Below are 16980 nucleotides of genomic sequence, written 5' to 3' on the forward strand. Positions count from 1 at the left end.
TCCAAGCCTCAGATAGTCTTTCAGCATCCAGCACCTGCCAAGCAGTGCCCAGTCCACAGAGAACTTCCCCAAGGAATCTGAAGTAGGAGCTCAGTTTCTCCATGCAAATAATCCTGGCCAATTAACAGACCACTGAGAGCAAGGCTTTGGGAATCGGAAAGCCTCTGCCTAACCTTCCTTAAGTGCCTGCCCAGTTGGGGGCTGCTTCTCCAGCCCAGACAGCGGTTTGTCTTCTATCACCCTACAGCAGAGTGTGTCAGATGCCCACTCAGCCCATGCTTGGAAGAAGCCTCACCTCAGAGCTGCACAAGAAGTAGCATGCAGGAGCTCCAGAGTTGGGTATTTGTGACGCAGGGCACCGTGCTCCCTTCTGCTCCTCTAGAAGGAAGCCCAGGATCACAGAAAACCATGACTATGGCTGTCAGTGGCCAATGAGGCTGGCTTCTCCTTCTACAATACATCCATGCCTCTAGGATCTCTGATGGTCCACAGGAAAGGGTGGACTAGGGCTCCCTTTCAAAGGTGTAGAGAACATTCTTCCCACCACCTCCCACAACAAATATATCTTATACACACACACACACACACACACACACACACACACACACACACACACACACACACAGATGGAAGGTCAAGTTTAGTCAGACACACCACAGCCCAGGTCTTGCCCCTCAGATTAGAGCTTCTGGGGGCTCTTTAAATTTGCATGTCAATTCCCTCAAATCAAGCCTATCTTACTACAACTCAGTCGCTGGACCGCGCCCCCACACAGCACACATAACCTAGAGCACTCAATTATAAGAAAAACCACCAGACTCAACCACACTGCCTGCTTACCCTTTGAATATCCCTTTATCATTGACTTTCTCTCCCCGTCCCCCGTCCCCCGCCCCCAGCTCAGAGACCTAGCTGCCCTTTAAAGAGTAGCCAAGTATCAAAACGATCAGAAGAAGGCTAAGTCCTCAAGGAAGTTCAGACAGCCACTGCCACAGGAGCAGAAAGAGGGAGACAGACCCATCAACTGAGAGCCTGATATCAGTCGGAGTCCCACAGGACACCCACTGGGTCCCACACCTGCCACACTCCTCACCTGGTCTTGGCCAGGCCAGCTCTGAACTTGTGATCCTCCTGCCTCAGCCTACCATGTGCACCCCGTGTACCACACCACTGGACTCTGTGCCTTAGTCATCCCAGGAGAGTCATCCCAACCTTCAACCCCTTCTAGCACCTCCCTGAGCCTTCCAGAGAAGCTTCCCCGGGTGTCACTTCCTCACCTCTCTGTCCCTTCTTAAACGTATAGCTTTCCAAAAGGTATGAGCCTTACAAACTCACTCACCTCCGGAGTCGAATAAAGGAGCGAACAGTGTGAAAGTAAAATTCTCTATCCCTCAGTGTGATGGTGGAGCCTTCCAGAAACACTCAGAAACAGGCCTGGGCAGACATTTGTGCATAGCTGTCCCCCAATATGGAGACTGGCTTTAGGATTCCCCTGCCATGGACACAGAAACCTGGCAATGTCCACACCCTTCTTCACAAGGGTTCTCACTCTGCTTTTACCTGGGACAGAATCCGTGAAAGGACCACACCACATGGACTAACCAGTGATTAACATGTGAGGTGTCACCAGTTTCTCTCATCCCACGCACATCGCTGAACATGTGTCCCTGTTCAGGCACACCCTCAGTTCTGTTGTGACCCTCTGGGGTACTGCCTTTGATGTCTCTTCACAAGTCAGCACCTGTGAAATTCAACTGTGACAACAACTCTAACAATCCCACCACACCTACACCTCACGGACACTGCCCCCCCACCTGACGGACACTGCCCCCCCACCTCACAGACACTGCCGACCCACACCTCACGGACACTGCCCCCCCCTGCACCTCACGGACACTGCACCTCACGGACACTGCCCCCCCACACCTCACGGACACTGCCCCCACCACACCTCACGGACACTGTCCCCCCTACACCTCACGGACACTGTCCCCCCTACACCTCACGGACACTGTCCCCTCTCCCCCACATACACTTCTTTAAGAAGTTGTGCCCATCAATAGCTTTACTTCTAAACATACTCTATGGTAGGCTGCAACGCTCCTAATCGAGATCTCAGTTCCCTAAGCCTGGGCTAGAGCTGTGGCCTGTTGGACCCAACAGGATATAGGACCATCAACTCTAGGCCTGAGCTTAAGAGTCCTGGCAGGACACTCTCGGGGAAGTCAAATTAATTGCCATTGGATACCGCGGCTGCTAAGTAACAGGAGGCTGGCTTCCCCTGGGCAGACCAGGGCTGCTCAGCCATGTCTTTAGGCTCAGATGGTGACCCCTAAGTGGAAGGCCATAGGATTCCTCATTCTCTTCATCTCCAATGAAAACAGAGTGGGGTCGACAAGAAAGCTCTCACTCAATGCCTGGGAGCTTGGACAAAAAAAGAACCCACCAAGTCAGATGCTCTGAAGCCAAGAAAGTAACTAGAGGCATAGAGGGGTCAGGAAACCTGCCCAGGGCTACACAGCTTTATAAGAGCTGAGCTGGGGCTTGAACCCAGGTATTCCGCTCAGAATCTAGAGCAATGACCAAACACCAGTGTTTTTCTAACACTTAGATCATGATCTACAGTAAGTACTACATTATCACCGGCTTCTGTGTATATGAGCATGGGCATAAACATGCATCTCTAAACTAATACAAAAAGTAACACAAACCAGTAGTCTTACTGTAAGTGATATTTTGTTTTCTTTTTATAATTTTCTGTTTCATTTTTCTGGCCACCAGTTGATTTCAGGAATGGAGTTGTGACATAACTGTGAACCCCCTGGCACGTCTCTAAGACTACCCTACAGTTTATCAGCCTGATTCTCAGTCTTGCTCCAGGGAGGTTCTACAGGTCAGTGGCTCTCCACCTTCCTGACGCTATGGCCCTTGAACACAGTTCCTCATGTGGTGACCCCCAACCATAAAGTTATTTTGTTGCTACTTCATAACTGTAATTTTGCTACTGTTAGGAATCGTAATGTAAATATCTGATATGCGGGATGTCTGATATGTGACCCCCAAAGGGGTCGTGACCCACAGGTCAAGAACAGCCATACCAGATGAAGAGGGACTAGAACTGTTCAAATACGAGATGCTGTCCCCAGTGGCTCAAGAACTAAAGTCTCGGCCCCTAGGTAGTGGCTCTATCTTGGGAAGGCACTAAAATCTTAAGGGAGAAGGGTCCAGCTGAGAGCAGGTCCTGAAGGGGAAAGTTTTGGGGGAGATCTTGTCTCTGACTCCTGCCTCTGCTTCCTGTCCCACATGAGCTACTCTGCCCCTCCGCCTCCAGCCCTGGGGGCCTACATCCTCTGAAACTGTAAGCACAGCGGACGCCTCCTCCCTTGTCGTCTTCCTCTAGCATTTTGTCACCGCAACAAGAAAAGTGACTAATATGGGGGAACCAGCACTGCCTACCTCATCAGGATGCTGAGAGAACAGAGCAGTGCGGACAAGGATGCCATGGCCCGAGGCCTGGCGTCCTCAGTGCTCTGGAGGCTGGAGCTGGGCTGCAAGCACCTCCTCCTGGTGGGCACCCAGGCTTTCCAGTGAGGCTGTGCACACTGGCAGCAGCCATGAGACATCAGAAGAGGCATGTGCTCAGGACTACTACCGCAGACACAGCCCACCACAGGCAGAGGGCCGGAAGAGGACCCCAGCACCCACAGACATGGCAACTGTGCTCCCAGGTAACCCAAGTTTCCTTAAGTCCTCTTTCACCCTTGTGATCTGTCTACACCACAGGGAGAAACAGGGCAAAACAACAAAAATTCGAGGTCAAACCAGCCCTGTAACAAGACACCCTGTGGAGGCCAGGTGGGGCACAGGTGTGGGGCACAGGTGTGGATCCCTAATCAACACCTCAAACCCACTAGAAGACAGGCCTCTGAGCGAGGCACCCTGCCCAGCCTTCTGAAGTAGGCAAAGGAGAGGCCCTCTGGATGGCTGTGGGTCTGCCTCTCTTCCACAGCCTAAGGCCAGACTAACACTTTGCTGTGCCTAACCCAACTCCATAGTCAAGAGTAGGTGCTCAGACAGCCGCAGGAAGAGGAGTCAAGAGGGCTGTAGTGAGATTCTTCCCCCTGATCCTCCACAGGGCCAGGAAGAGCAGCAGCTGGAGTCAGGAAGGTCTGCAGCAGACACCTGATCTTCCCACAGGATGTGGCACCCATCACCACCACCCACTCCAGCAGGCATGGCCCACCCTCTGCTGGTTCACACTCCTGACCTGACGTCTGGGAGACCAGCCTCAGACTCCAGGAGGAGGCTAAGGGCTTTGTGCTTCTGCATCTCCCGCCCTGTGCCTGGAACGTTTGCTCCAAGCCCTCATTGCCGCGGCCATCTCCTGCTCGTTCCTTGGGGCTCAGTAGCTTCGGCATCACTCCCTAACCTGAAGCATCAGCCCCTCACTTTCCCTCACATCCTGTCCTGCAGCACACTCGGATGCCCACGCCCTTGGCATGTATCTGTTGGATCATGAGCGGACACTCTAGAAAGCTTTGAGAGGAAGGGTATCTGTTCCATTTCCCCGCTTGCTGACATGAACTTATTTCACCCTCAGAGAACTCCAGGTGGTGGGAAGAGTTCCTTTACACATGCCACAGATGTGAAGATGGAGGATCTGAGATGAGCCATTGCTGGCCCCAGGCCACCCATCAGGAAGTACACCTGGGATGGAGGCCTAAGATGTCAGACCTCCACACACCACAGTCCTACCTCGAGAGCAGCAGCACACATACACCGGTCCTCAGCAACAACAGCCCGTCCACATCTCTCCTGCCCTCCTGCTGTCCTGCCACAGAAACAAGCTGTGGCCTCCCAGCTCAGAGGGCTACCTGCTCTGTTCCGTCTGCAGCCAGACCCAGCTTTTCCTGTCAGGCCAGCAGTTTTCACTTAGAAGTAGGTCCCTGGTCCACATGATGAAAGTGTCTTCGGGGGCAGATCTCAAAAGGTGATGTGAGCAATGCATTCAGCTCCACACTCCATCCTGCCTGCACAGTGTCTGATCACTAACTCCCTGTATCCGCAGGGCTGATTCGGAAGTGATCACAAGCACGGTGCACAGGCCAAATCCAGCTACCTGCTCATCCACAGGAAGTGTTCCCTAAAACTTTCTTTAGTTGACTTGTTTTTCAGAAACAAGCTCTCATATGCTCAAGATGACCTCAAGCTTGTAATCCTCCTGTCTCAGCCTCCTGGGTGGTGGCATCACAGATGGGTGCCACTGTGCCCACCATGTCTTAAATTCAGAAGGTTCTGCATAAAAATCCAGATACTAGATTCTTTAAACCACCAGATGACAACTTCAGGACCATGCTCCCCAGAGGCTAAGGGTTGGCTGGCCCTACGTGGCACTGCCCTCTTGAGGCGGGGTGTGTGACCAATCACCAATACCTTCCACCCAGCCTGCCGCACCTACTATTATGACTTCTCTGGCTCTGTGGGCCCTGAGAACTCAGTATCAGCATTCCACAAAGCCCCCTCCATGTGCCTCCTCCTCCAATCGCACTTCCAGTCAGTCCTACCTTTGTCCATGGGTTATACCTTAAAGAGCCCTATATACAATGGGATTCTTCTTAACCATGCTAGCAGGCAAACAGTACTACCACCCCAGTTCCCAGGTGTGAAAACTGAGGCCCAAAGATGCTTACTCTTCTGCCACAGCATGGTCACACACTCCTTACCTTCTCTATGGCACCCTAGGGAATCCAACCAACCCCTGGGCACTAGTTCCCTCTGAACTCAGCCAAGAGAAGGACCTGGAAGGTAGAGAGAAAGTGAAATAGTTCTTCCCACCCTTTGCCACCCCCACACTATGGTGCTGACCTCAGCTAACCACCATGCCTACAACCTCTCCTGGCCACCCGTTACCTGTGCCTTAGCAGCAGCTGGTGCCAGACCCCATTTGTTTCAACAGCCGGCAGGTCTCTCCCATCCTTGCTCGCAACTCTGGGACCTCAGGAATCCTCTCATTTAAACTATCTACAGTGCATCTGTTTCCCACCACATTCACTGGTTGGCCCAGAGGCCTGGCTTAGAACCCGAAGTCTCAATGAAAAAGCATGCAGGCGGATTTAGAACCCAGACTATGGGCCTCCACAGCTCCTGCTCATCTCACAGTCTATTCTATTTCTCCTGGCCCCCGCCCTGCCTGCGGTCTCTTCAGGGGTCCCCTAGATGGCCTCCAGAGAACCAAGTGTTGTACCTATTCCAGTGCAGACCTGTGGATCCTCACAGAGCTCATGGAATGTTCTGCCACTTGATTCCTCTTTACTTTCTAGAGTATTTTTACATCAGGGAGTCACATTCTCCCCTCCCCAGAACAGATCACAGAGCCCATCCTCACATTCTCCCCTCCCCAGAACAGATCACAGAGCCCATCCTCACATTCTCCCCTCCCCAGAACAGATCACAGAGCCCATCCTCACATTCTCCCCTCCACAGAACAGGTCACAGACTCCTTTCAACACACTGACCTCACACAAGGCTACCTCATGTTTCCCCTCTGAACAAAGACCTTATCCCATAACGCAGTGAGACGGTAGCCAGGGGTGGGTATGATGGCTTGTGCTTTAAATCCCAGCACTCAGCAGGTAGATCTCTGTGAGTCTGAGGCCAATCTAGTATACCCAGAAGGTGACCAGGCCAGCCATGACCTCCATCCATAGCTCCAACAAACTGTCCAGTGCTCTGTGGCTTCCCACCTGACACTCAGCAAACATGCAACCACTGTGACAGTCCCCCTCTGCTCCTGTCTCCAACCCACCTCTGGTGCTTATCTCACACCCCAGTGGTTCCTGTTCTAGACTCAGGGTCTCCAGGGTGTCCCCCAACCTTCCTTTAATAGCTTCACTGCTCAACAACTACCTTCCATACGTGAGCCAATCTAACTTAGAATCACCCATGCAAAGACCTAGCGTACAGCATCTGCACAGAAAATGCAGCTGCATTTTCAAAAGCCCACAGTACAGCATTTGGTATCATAGGGGACAAGTATAGAGCACTCCCATCTCCCTTATCCTCACTCATGAACACCAAAATTTACAATGCTCAAGTCCTTTATATAACAAGGGACCACACATGTATGGTACATGTGTGATATACTTATATCAAGTCCACATTGCTTATAATTCCTAATTGGTGGTTTGAATGAGAATGGCCCCCATAGGCTCCTATGTTTGAATGTTTAGTCCCCAGTTGGTGGAGCTGTTTGGGAAGGATTAGGAGGTGTGGCCTTGTTGGAGGAGGTGTGTCACTGGAGGCAGGCTTTGAGATTTCAAATGACTCATGCCATTTTGAGTTAGTTCTCTCTGCCTCCTACTTGTGCATCAAGGTATGAGCTCTCAGCTGATAATGCTGCCATGCCCTTGCTCCGCCATCATGGACTCTATCCCTCTGAAACCTTAGCCCAAATTACAAGTGCCTTGGTCATGGTAACTTATAACAGCAAGAGAAACATGACTAACAGACCTAACATAATAAAATGCTATGTAGTCATCAGGGTGTCTTGTTCAGAGAAGGATGACAAGAAGCAAAGTCCGATCAACTTGGATGTATCGTTTTCAAATATTTTCAGTTTTCAGTTGGCTGAGTCCATGGATGCAGGGCCCACATATGGACAGTGGACTCGATAATGTGCCACAATAAACGGACTTACTTCAGAAGTACAAAGAAGTTGAACACTAGGGAATTTAGCAATGTGGATTACTATACAAATAATACATCAGTCAGGGATGGTGGCAATCACTGCAATCTCAGCAATCAAGAAGTTGAGGCAGAGCCGGGCGGTGGTGGCACACGCCTTTAATCCCAGCACTCGGGAGGCAGAGCCAGGCGGATCTCTGTGAGTTCGAGGCCAGCCTGGGCTACCAAGTGAGTTCCAGGAAAAGGCACAAAACTACACAGAGAAACCCTGTCTCGAAAAACCAAAGGAAAAAAAAAAAAAGAAGAAGTTGAGGCAGAAGGATGGTGATTTCCAGGTTAGTCTAGCCTACACAGGAAGATCCTGTCATGGAATAACACCAGAAACCCAAATCATACACCACGCCAGTAAATGATCCATCCCAACAATGCGCTAATAGCATTTGATAAAACTGAATGATTATTCCTAATTTAATAAATCTTAGAGAGCCAGGAATCAAAGCAACTTATTCTAGCTAAACAAAAAACACACATGACACCTTGCTGTTACTCAAAAGAACTCAGGAAACACTCTCACAAGTTCTGAGGTAAGGACAAGCTGTTCCTCAGTTTCCACAGCAGCCTAAGCAGAAGGAACTGCCAGTGTGTGGAATGAACAACCACCCATACGAGCTCTGGGCCTCAAGGCACTCTGTTGCTGAAGCCTATGTCCAACTTATATTTTATTATTTGCATTTTAAAACATTTGTGTTCTACCAGGCTGTAAGCCTCCTGACAATGGCTTTTGGTCGGTGCACAGAGCAGATGCACATTCCACTACAGATACACAATTAGTGGGACAGAAGGCACTCTACACATACGACATTAGAGTGACGTCATCTCACTCCTCAGCAGGAGAGGCCAAAGTTCAGAAGAGGGAAAGGCCCTTTAGTTGATGTCACGCTACAGCAAAGCCCACCCTACCCTGAAGCCCTCTAACAGCCATCAGCCACACACAGGGTCACATGCCATCACCAACGTGGTTCAGCAAGCCAGAACAGTGACGCCCAAACTAATTCCTCAGGGCTACTAAGCAAACATGGCCCTGGACAGGCCCCTCGGACAGAGTCACACTGGCTGGCCAGGGTTCCTGTGTGCCCTGCTGAAGCTAAGGATGACTTCAGCAGAGGGGCCTACAGCTTTCCTCCTGAGCCTTGTGGCTGGTGCCCACATGGATAAACATCCCTCTCAGCTTGCCCAGGCATCTATCAAAGAATTACTTATACCTCTGGAAGTGCGTGTTTAGAAAAGGCTCTCCACCCACCTGGGCTTGGCAGGGTGCGGCCTGGCCGGACTCTTGGGCTACCCTTTATAGATGGCTACCCTTCACGGAGTGGGCATGCCTTGCCTCTGCTCCAGCCTGAGAGCTTGTCCCTGTCCAGCAGAGAGGCTGAGGCCACAAGGAGGCAGGCAGCTTCCCAGGATAAACGGAGCAGGGTGACATCAAAGCCCAGCTTCCAGATCCAACAAGTGAAGCCTTCAGCTCCCTCTGGCCTTTCGTCAAGGGTGTTCTGGGCTCCTGCCTCACTTTTTTCTAACAGGAGGATAGATGTTTGGTTTGTGAGGAACTGGATTCTTTCCTTTCTCATGAAGAGGAAGCTAGGGAAGAAGTAAGGGTAAGAAAACGAGAAGAGAACGTGAGAGACAAGAGCTGCAAGAGGAATGTGGGAGCCAGAAAGAGAGGGGAGCCTGGAGGCAGCTACAGGAAGTGCCTGGATCCAACAACACGCCAAAAAGTTCCCAAAGTTTGTACAGCTAAACAGAGTGTGAATTCACAGCCCTGGGCACCTGACTCCTTATGACCCCATCATGGGCTCCGCCCCTGATTCCAGGGTCCCTTTGCATAGGCCTTTAGTTGAATCTGGAAAGCCTGGGCAAGGAAGCTCTTCCCACAGCCCAGCCTCACTGTACTTCATGGCACAGTGCACTTGCTCTGGGGTTGGCTATCAGCAGCTTCTTTCCCCCAAGCCCTTGAATTGACCTTCTCTGCCTCACATCCCTTAGTTTCCTACCCACACAACTGAGTTTCTGACCCTTGAGCTGACTTCCACCTACAACCTGGCTCTAGAGGGCCACCAACCCATTTGACCGCTGGGTAATGTCCCATCCTAGATCAATCCCAAAGAATACGTAGCAGGCTCATGCACCTGTCCCTGGACAGGTGTTCAAGCACACCAAGAGCTGTTCACCTGCAGGGCTTTTCAAGACTCAGTTCCAGGGACACTTCCAGTCCCCATCAGCCACCAATCCACATGCCCTTCACAACCACCTGGCCTTCCCACCACACTCTAACCCATCTTCCAGTGAAAACATCTTACAGTGCAGGCCATCCCTTCCCCTGTACATCCTGGTAGTCTTCCAGCCCTCCGCCTGTTCACTTGCTGACTCTTGCTTCCTTCGTTAATCTGGAAGTTAGCCAAGGGCAAGGACCATGCCTCTTTCCACTGTTTCCCAATGCATGATACTATGGGAAATATTAACAATATATTGTTAATAGTGATTAATCAACTAAGTGCCTGCCTATAAGAAAGGCTTGGTTCTACAATTCTGCTAAGGACAGTGGACTTGGAAGAGATGAATCCTGGCAGCAGGAATAAAGGGTTTAAGAAGCTGGCAAGTGGGGGAGGAGGCAGCAAGGACCAAAATGGTGACCGAATTTTCTTTCTTCATTCATACACAGCGAGGGCCTACTATGCACCTCAAGAAAACAGTTGCATTTCGTAGCTGGCTTTTTTGTTGTTGACAGCTCAACTTTGACCATTTGAAGTGTCCAAGAAGACAGGTGGTCCCTGATGGGGGAGGTGAGCTTCCCGGTACAAACAGAGGCACTCTCACCACCCCATCTCCTCTCCTCCTCCCACTAGGCAAGGAAGTAACAGCCCCTGGTTCTACTCCTAGCCACCGGCAAGCTATGCTGTCTGGATTGTGAATGGAGATGCACACCCCTGGCTTGCAGGAGACAGACAGCACATATGGCCTGGCTCGAGGAAACCCAGTCTCCTTCTTAAAGAAGTTTTAAAGGGAGAAAAGGTTCTAGTTAAAGTGCCTCCAAGAAGTCACACAGATGTGTCACAGCAGCCGTCACCAATAACACCACTTGGCAAGAGCAGGAGCAACCAGCAGTGATGTCTGGCATCTGGCACAGCTCAGGCTTTCCAGGACACTCATTGCTGGCTCCCAGGCACAGGTAGTTCTCAGGACTGTGAAGCTGAGCCTGAGTGCCATCAGCCAAGGAGACCCTCCCTAGGCCACTCGAAGATGCCTGTGACTGAAGGCATGCACCATGCCTCTACCCTGAAACCCCCACCGGCCTCAAAGCAAATCATCTTTTAATTCTTAAACACCAAGGCAAGCCCACCTCCCAATACATAGCTTTGAAACCACGTAAGGAAGTCTAACACTTTCCATATGGTGAAGACATGGGGCCTTTTAATTGTGCCAACTGGTATCATTCAAGGGTAATTCCCCTGGAATCCAGAATGCAGGCAGCAGCTGGATCAGCCCCCAATCTCATCACCCAGCCCCACCCGACCCTATGCAGCATGCCTGCACCCTCCTACTCTTCCCCAAATATCAAAATGTGCTAGGTGCCCCCTAATCAAATTACCAAAGTGCCTGGCAGCCCTTTGATCTACAGGGGGGCTTGCTTGCCCCCAAGCCCCCAACCTATTTCTGCAAGCAGTTTTGCTATAAAAGAACAAAAGGATCACAGTGCACGGAGTAAAGGTTGTTTTGAATCTGGTTACACACATCCACACACACGCTCACAGCGTGGCCACGGCAAGTCGTCCCCCCTCACGCCTGAGCCCACTCAGTTGCTCTGCCTACCTAAGAGCGTCACCGTTCAGCCACTGCTCACCTAGCATTGCCACTGGGCTCTCTCTGGCTGCCTGCTGTGTTGTTTCTACTTTCTCTTGGAGGTGTGTGTATTTTAGCCTCGAATTCTGCTCAGTACATGTGTCTTGGGCATGTACTTGGCTCGGTCTACTATCCTTCGCTCTCAGTGCTGTTATGTCTCCTATCATTCATCACTTATCTCCTCTGAGCTTATATTCCCTTGAACCTCATCAAGCATCCATGGAAAGGCAAAAGCCCAGACCTTCGCCTGGGTCCCACCAGGTGAGCCTACAGTGGAAGAGTGTAGAGGGAAGAGCACAAATATCAGGGTCCCTACATAAATATCACCCTCTCAGGCCAGGTTCTACTCTTTTTCAAGATTTATCTACCTCAGCTCTGACATGGATGAATGTGGTGATAGCTTGTGTTCTGACAAATAAAGCTCCCCTGAAGATCAGAGGATAGAGCTAGCCACTAGTTATCCATAGAGGCCAGGCAGTGGTAGCACACACCTATAATCCCAGCATTTGGGGGGAGGAGGAGGCAGGAAGATCAGGAGTTCAAGGCCACCCTGTGCTATAGGAGATTGATCCAGTCTAAAAGAGAAACAGAGTCAGGTGGTGGTGGTGGTGGTGGTGGTGGTGGTGGTGGTGGTGGTGGTGGTGGTGGTGGTGGTGCACACCTTTAATCCCAGCACTAGGGAGTTGGAGACAGTAATATAAGGCAAGAGGAGATAGGAGCTCAGTCCTTTTTGGTCTGAGGAGTTGTGGAGGTAAGAGGTGACTTTGGCTGTTCCTTACTTCTCTGATCTTTCAGCATTTACCCCAATATCTGATTCTGGGTTTTTATTATTAAGACCAATTAGAATTTGAGCTACAGATGAGAACATTACTGTGCCCATTTTATAGATGTGCTTATCAAGATACATAAAGTGACTTGCACGAGGTGACAAGCTACTGTGCAGAGCCTGACCTCATGCACTTCCGTATGTTGGGGGGTAGGCTGAGTTGAGTGCCTGTGTGGCCACACTCATGCCCTGGGGCTATGCATGCAATTTGGATCCTGCCACAGACACGGGGCTGGTAGGGCTCCTCTTGCTTCTTCCTCCCCAGCAACTAGCTCCTGTGGACATGGTGGCAACTGTCTGTGAGCCCAGCCTCTCTGGGAGCCAAGCAATGCTGGGCTTCACACACACAGACTCTGGAAAGGGAGACAACGTAGTCTACACCAGCTGGCTGCAACTCCAGAGGGTTATGGGGAGATTAAAGTAATAGAAGCAATGTGCTTGGCACACACAGGCACTCAGACAATACTAGATTTCACAGCAATAATAATGTTGTCAATTGGATAAGCCAATAATGTGTCCCCAGGCACTTTGGTGACAGGACAGGTAGAGAAGTAGACACAGAAGCCTTCACCAAGATAGGCCTGGTACTGGCTACAGGAAGCTGCCAGCCCTGGAAGCTAGCAGACTGCTAGAGTCCACACCCATCTACATCCTGATGATATCATGGAAGGACCTGCCAGCCACCCCTCCCTTGCCAGTGGGATTCAGGGGAATGACAGGACTGAAATGTGCTCACCAGTGGCCTGGCCAGCACCCTCAGTGTCCCCACCATTTCAGCACTCGTTCTTACATTCCCAACGACGACCACTTGAACCCAGTATTTTTCCCTGTATTGACTTTGAACTCACCTACCTCTTTCAACTTTGATTCATCCTAAGTGATAACATCCGTGAAATCATGTGTTTGATGTCCCAGTTATTTTTCTCTGATTAAAAAAGATAGAGACCTATAAAGATTAAAGACATTCCCTCTAAAGACCACCTGAACTGCTCCACAGGCCACCGCCAGTGCAGCCCCACACTTTGGCTCAGCCTGGTCCTCTCCTAGGGTCGATGCATGGCCCCACTACTGTGACCACCGCAGGTTGGAACCCAGGCATCCAGATCTGTTCGGATCCACTCTCAAGGAAGCAGAGCCCCCCTCCCCCCACTCAACGTCTTTGATGGCTGGTCCACCCCCTCAACTACCCAACACATGTCACGCTGATGGCTCTATGCCTCACATCTTCAAAAGGACTTTGAACAAATATTAATGACCCCTCCTTTTCAGAGAGGGGGGTGAGGCAGGAAGGCAAGCACCATCCATCCCATGCTGTCCTCAGCTGGGGGAAGAAACCAGGCAACGAAATTCCGTGACTTCAGCAAAGCCACAGGCTTAAGCAGGGGCCCCCTCCCCCTTCATTTCCCCCAATGGCAACTTTTACTGGCTTGCATTCCTCTTGCTGGGAACACTACTATTTAATTAAAAACGACAGACTTTTGTTTTCCTCTCCTCCTTCCCCCTCCCTCCCATCCTCCCAGCCTGGATGCCAAGGAGACCCACCAAAAACATGCGGGGAACATTTGTTATGGCTTTGAAGATAAAAGTCAATTGAAGCAAGCCCTCGCTGTATTTCAAGTTTCCCCTCTAGCATGGAGTAAAAGCTGCCTGGCAGTTTAGAGAGAGGAGAGAGAGAAAGAGGAGAGAGACAGAGCCTAAATAAATGTCATTCTGCAGGAATACTTTATGAAAATAAACAGGCTGAAAAAAAAAACAAAACTTGATTAATGGAAATCCTCTCTGTTGGCCTGTATTGAGCTGCAAATGCATCTGTTCATATGTCTAAATTGGATTGTTTTCATTGGTCCTTAAATAAATAAGTACATCAAAAACTAGGAATGGTGGGGGAAGGGGAAGTTTGTGGTTCTGTTAAAAGGCTCCAAATGCCCACCTCCGCCCCCTGGGCCCAGTTCTGACCCTTCTACTGGGGTAGTAGCCCCAACTGCAGCCAGCCAGCCAACTGGAGGGCCAGGGAAGAGACAGCCTGAGCCACATAGTAGAGAGGGAGCTTATCCCAGAGAGAGTACATTTAACACACCACACACACCCACACACACACACAGCACCTCCCTGCAATGGTGTATACACACACACACACACACACACACACACACACACACACACACACACACACATCTGAAGACTCCTCCAGCCTCACCCAAAGAACAAGACCAAAGAACTAACCAGACCTGAGGCTCGGTCTGTTCCCCCTCTAAGTTAAAAAAAAAAAAAAAAAATTAAATGTCACATCAAAAAGTTGATTCACCCTTTGATCCTCAGCTTGCAAGAGTTCCACGCAGACCATCTGAAAGCCCTGTGCAGAGTTCTGGAGCTCACAGGACATCTGTGAACACCAGTCCCAGGCCAGACACAGGGGCTGGACTCACTCACTCCTCCATCCCACTGGCTCCTGCAGAAACACTCTAGCCTTAAGAACCCCCTGGGTGAAGAAAGAGAGTGTACCCAGACCACTGTACAGACCCCCCCAACCCCCACCTCTGAGGGCCACACTAAGGGGGCAGCCAGGTCTCAGTGCCTCCAAACCCTACACTTGGGTGGCAGATGGCACTGATGAATGCCACAGACACAGTTGGAGGTGGCCACAGATCCCGGGCCAGCACAGCTCTGCCCTCTACCCAGACACTCCTGCCTGCCTCTAGTCCTAACCCCTCCCTGTGGAAAAGCTGGCCACAAAAGCAAAGCAGAGGAGGCCATCCCCCCCCCCACACACACACACACACACAACAAAGCACAGCTTCCCCACCCACTGGACCTGTATCACCTCCTCCCTGGCACTTCCTCCCCAAGCAACCCTCTGTGCCCAGCTGGGCAGGAGATCGGTGCCAGCTTGATCAACAAGGGTCCTCCAAAGCATGGGGCACAAGTAGGGCTGGTGGGGCACACTGAGAAGGGATTTTGGGACCTAGACAATGTGCCAACAGGATGCTAAAAGTGGGGGGGGGGGGGGAGCGCGCAGACCCTCTCCAAAGCTCAAAGGGTGGAACAGAGTGGGACCATACCCGGGTGCCTCGACCAACAGTGCCTGCCAATCTCAGCTGTCGGGATCCTGAGACGCTGCCTGGACAGCGCTGCCTCCCGATCCACTCCTCGATGCCTTTCCTTGCCCAAGCAGCGCTCACAGCAAAGCTGTCACCTGAGGCGGGAAGAACACGAAGACCTTGAGTCTGGGTCCCCCCCTCCCAGCTGGCAAAAAGTTACCTGAGAATGAAGAGAGGGAGACAGAGAGGTACAGCGAGTAAAGCCTTGGCAAGAGGGTCAAGCGCCGCCGTACGGAGCAGAATCCAAAAGAGGGTGGTAGCCAAAAAGGGGGCTCGGCCGAGATCCTAAGTGCAAGGACTCAAAGGGTGAAAGCGAGTAGGCAGTATCCTAACTGAAGGAGTTTGGGAATCCGAGGAAGGAGCGTGGGAGTCAGGGACTGTGGAGGAAAGAGCTGAGGGTCAGGAGAGGGGGTGCAGTGGGCGCAGAGGCCAAGTTCTCCTGAGAAGGGGCTGGTGGCCAGAAGGAAGGCGCAGTATCTTGGGGGTCTGAAGGGAAGACGCCGCCAAAGTGGATGGGGTTAGGGTCAGCAGTGGGAGCACCGGGCTGCGGGGAACGGGTAGGAGGGACAGAGGGGCCCCAAGGAGCGCTTCCAGGGCGGGGCTGGGGGCTGGGGCAGCCCTGGTAATGAGATCCAGCGGCTGGGCCGGCCGCGCCGCCTCCTTCGCGCCCCCCCACCCCGGCCGGTGGCCCGCGCTCCTACCTTCCGGGCTCTCCCTGCGCTTGCACACGGCGGCTGCGGGAACATCGCGCGCGACGGCGGCGGCGGCGGCGGCGGCGGGAGCCGGAAAGAAAGGAGAGGGAGAGTTAGCACCGGCGGGAGGACGCGGGGCCGCGGCGGGCGAGCGGGCGGGGACACTGACCCGGCTTCGAGTGAAGTTTCCCCATGCTGGGGCGCGGCGGCGGGGCGTCCTAAGCCATGCGTCCGGCCGCCGACCCCGCGCCAGCCCCGCTCGCCTCCTGCTCACAGTCCGCGCGCCGAGCGCAGCCCCAGGCGGCGCCGGGACGCGCTCCTGCCGCCGTCGCCGCGGCCGGACTGACGCCCGGGCGCGCCGAGCCCCCTGCCCGCCGCCGCGGCCCCGCGCCTCCCCAAGCGCCCATTGGCCGGCAGCGGCCCATCAAAGGCGAGGCGGACGCTGCGGGGCGGGTAGAGGCGGAGCCTGCGGGTAAGGGGCCTGCCGAGGGGCGGGCCCTTAGAGGGCGTGGTCTGTGGGCGGGGACAGGGGCGGGGCCTTTGTGGGGAGGGGCTTGGGGTGTGCTGGGCCCCAAGCCCCCTGCGCGGACCTAGGGGCGGGAATGGGGACCGGGCGGAGGCTCTGGCCGCCCCGTGGTGGAGCAGCGCTGCCCTCGCTGGTGGTACTGCGACTTCCCTCTTCTCTGCACTTCCTCGGGGCCGTCAGAGTGATACTCGATTGGCTCGAGTTCACAGGTGGGGAAACTGAGGTCGCCACCGGTGACCTCAGCTGCCTGGTCGCACGCGT

At 52.6% G+C, this 16980-nt stretch overlaps 1 protein-coding gene across 2 annotated transcripts in view; it reads right to left on the minus strand.

Moving 5' to 3' along the window:
• Nkd1 (NKD inhibitor of WNT signaling pathway 1) overlaps positions 1-16524 on the minus strand; it is a 73804-nt gene extending 57280 nt beyond the window's left edge. Inside the window, exons 1-3 of one of the 2 annotated variants that reach the window (XM_052728597.1) lie at positions 16363-16524; positions 16203-16235; positions 15463-15596 (exon numbers count right to left, since the gene is read on the minus strand). In XM_052728597.1, the coding sequence (XP_052584557.1) occupies positions 15463-15596; positions 16203-16235; positions 16363-16387 (192 nt within the window). In that variant the 5' untranslated portion in view covers positions 16388-16524. Of the gene's footprint in view, positions 1-5723; positions 5799-15462; positions 15597-16202; positions 16236-16362 lie in introns of those variants that run through there. The other variant, XM_052728598.1, reaches the window with a different exon arrangement.
• Positions 16525-16980: the final 456 nt, after the last annotated feature.

Source organism: Peromyscus californicus, unplaced genomic scaffold (genome assembly GCF_007827085.1).
Source record: "Peromyscus californicus insignis strain IS unplaced genomic scaffold, ASM782708v3 Scaffold_8__1_contigs__length_139910024, whole genome shotgun sequence".
Taxonomy (NCBI): Eukaryota; Metazoa; Chordata; class Mammalia; order Rodentia; family Cricetidae; genus Peromyscus; species Peromyscus californicus.